Consider the following 437-nt stretch of genomic DNA (forward strand, 5'->3'; position numbering starts at 1 on the left):
TTTTTTCCTTTTCGCCTCCCCCCCTCCCTTCCCGGAGCAGTGTGAAAGGGGTTATTTTCTTCAGGGTATAAAGCTGAGAAGACGGAGGAAGAGAGGCTGACAGCTTCCCCTGATTGCCTCCTTCTCCCTTTCATGTGAACACCCTCCAACGTTCCCTTCGTCCTGCCGCGCCTCTCACCTGGACAGCGCTGCCCGGATCATGTCCGCTAAGCTCCTGCCGGTTTTCTTCCTCCTCTCAGTGTTTCACGCCTGGTAAGTCCGCACTCCCCTCCCCTCTACCCCTCCACTCTCCCATCCCCCGCTCGCACCGGGGCTTGCGGGCTGGAGTCCCGCTCGCCGGAGTTTCCAAAATACTCGGGGCGCCCGGGAAGGACAGCGGGCTCTTCCAGACCCCCCACCCCCCCGCGGTACCGGGGCTTTATTCCCAAAGGCGGCTT

General features: G+C 61.3%; 1 protein-coding gene across 1 annotated transcript in view; it reads left to right on the forward strand.

Annotated features, from left to right (window-relative positions):
* Positions 1 to 199: 199 nt before the first annotated feature.
* The window catches only part of GABRG3 (gamma-aminobutyric acid (GABA) A receptor, gamma 3), a gene marked incomplete at its 3' end in the record, with an annotated part of 182274 nt that continues 182036 nt past the window's right edge, over positions 200 to 437 (forward strand). Inside the window, exon 1 of the mRNA XM_009883134.1 lies at positions 200 to 252. Within this exon, the coding sequence (XP_009881436.1) occupies positions 200 to 252 (53 nt within the window). The remainder of the gene's footprint in view (positions 253 to 437) is intronic.

The sequence above is a fragment of the Charadrius vociferus genome, unplaced genomic scaffold, assembly GCF_000708025.1.
Source record: "Charadrius vociferus isolate BGI_N301 unplaced genomic scaffold, ASM70802v2 scaffold92, whole genome shotgun sequence".
NCBI classification, from domain to species: domain Eukaryota; kingdom Metazoa; phylum Chordata; class Aves; order Charadriiformes; family Charadriidae; genus Charadrius; species Charadrius vociferus.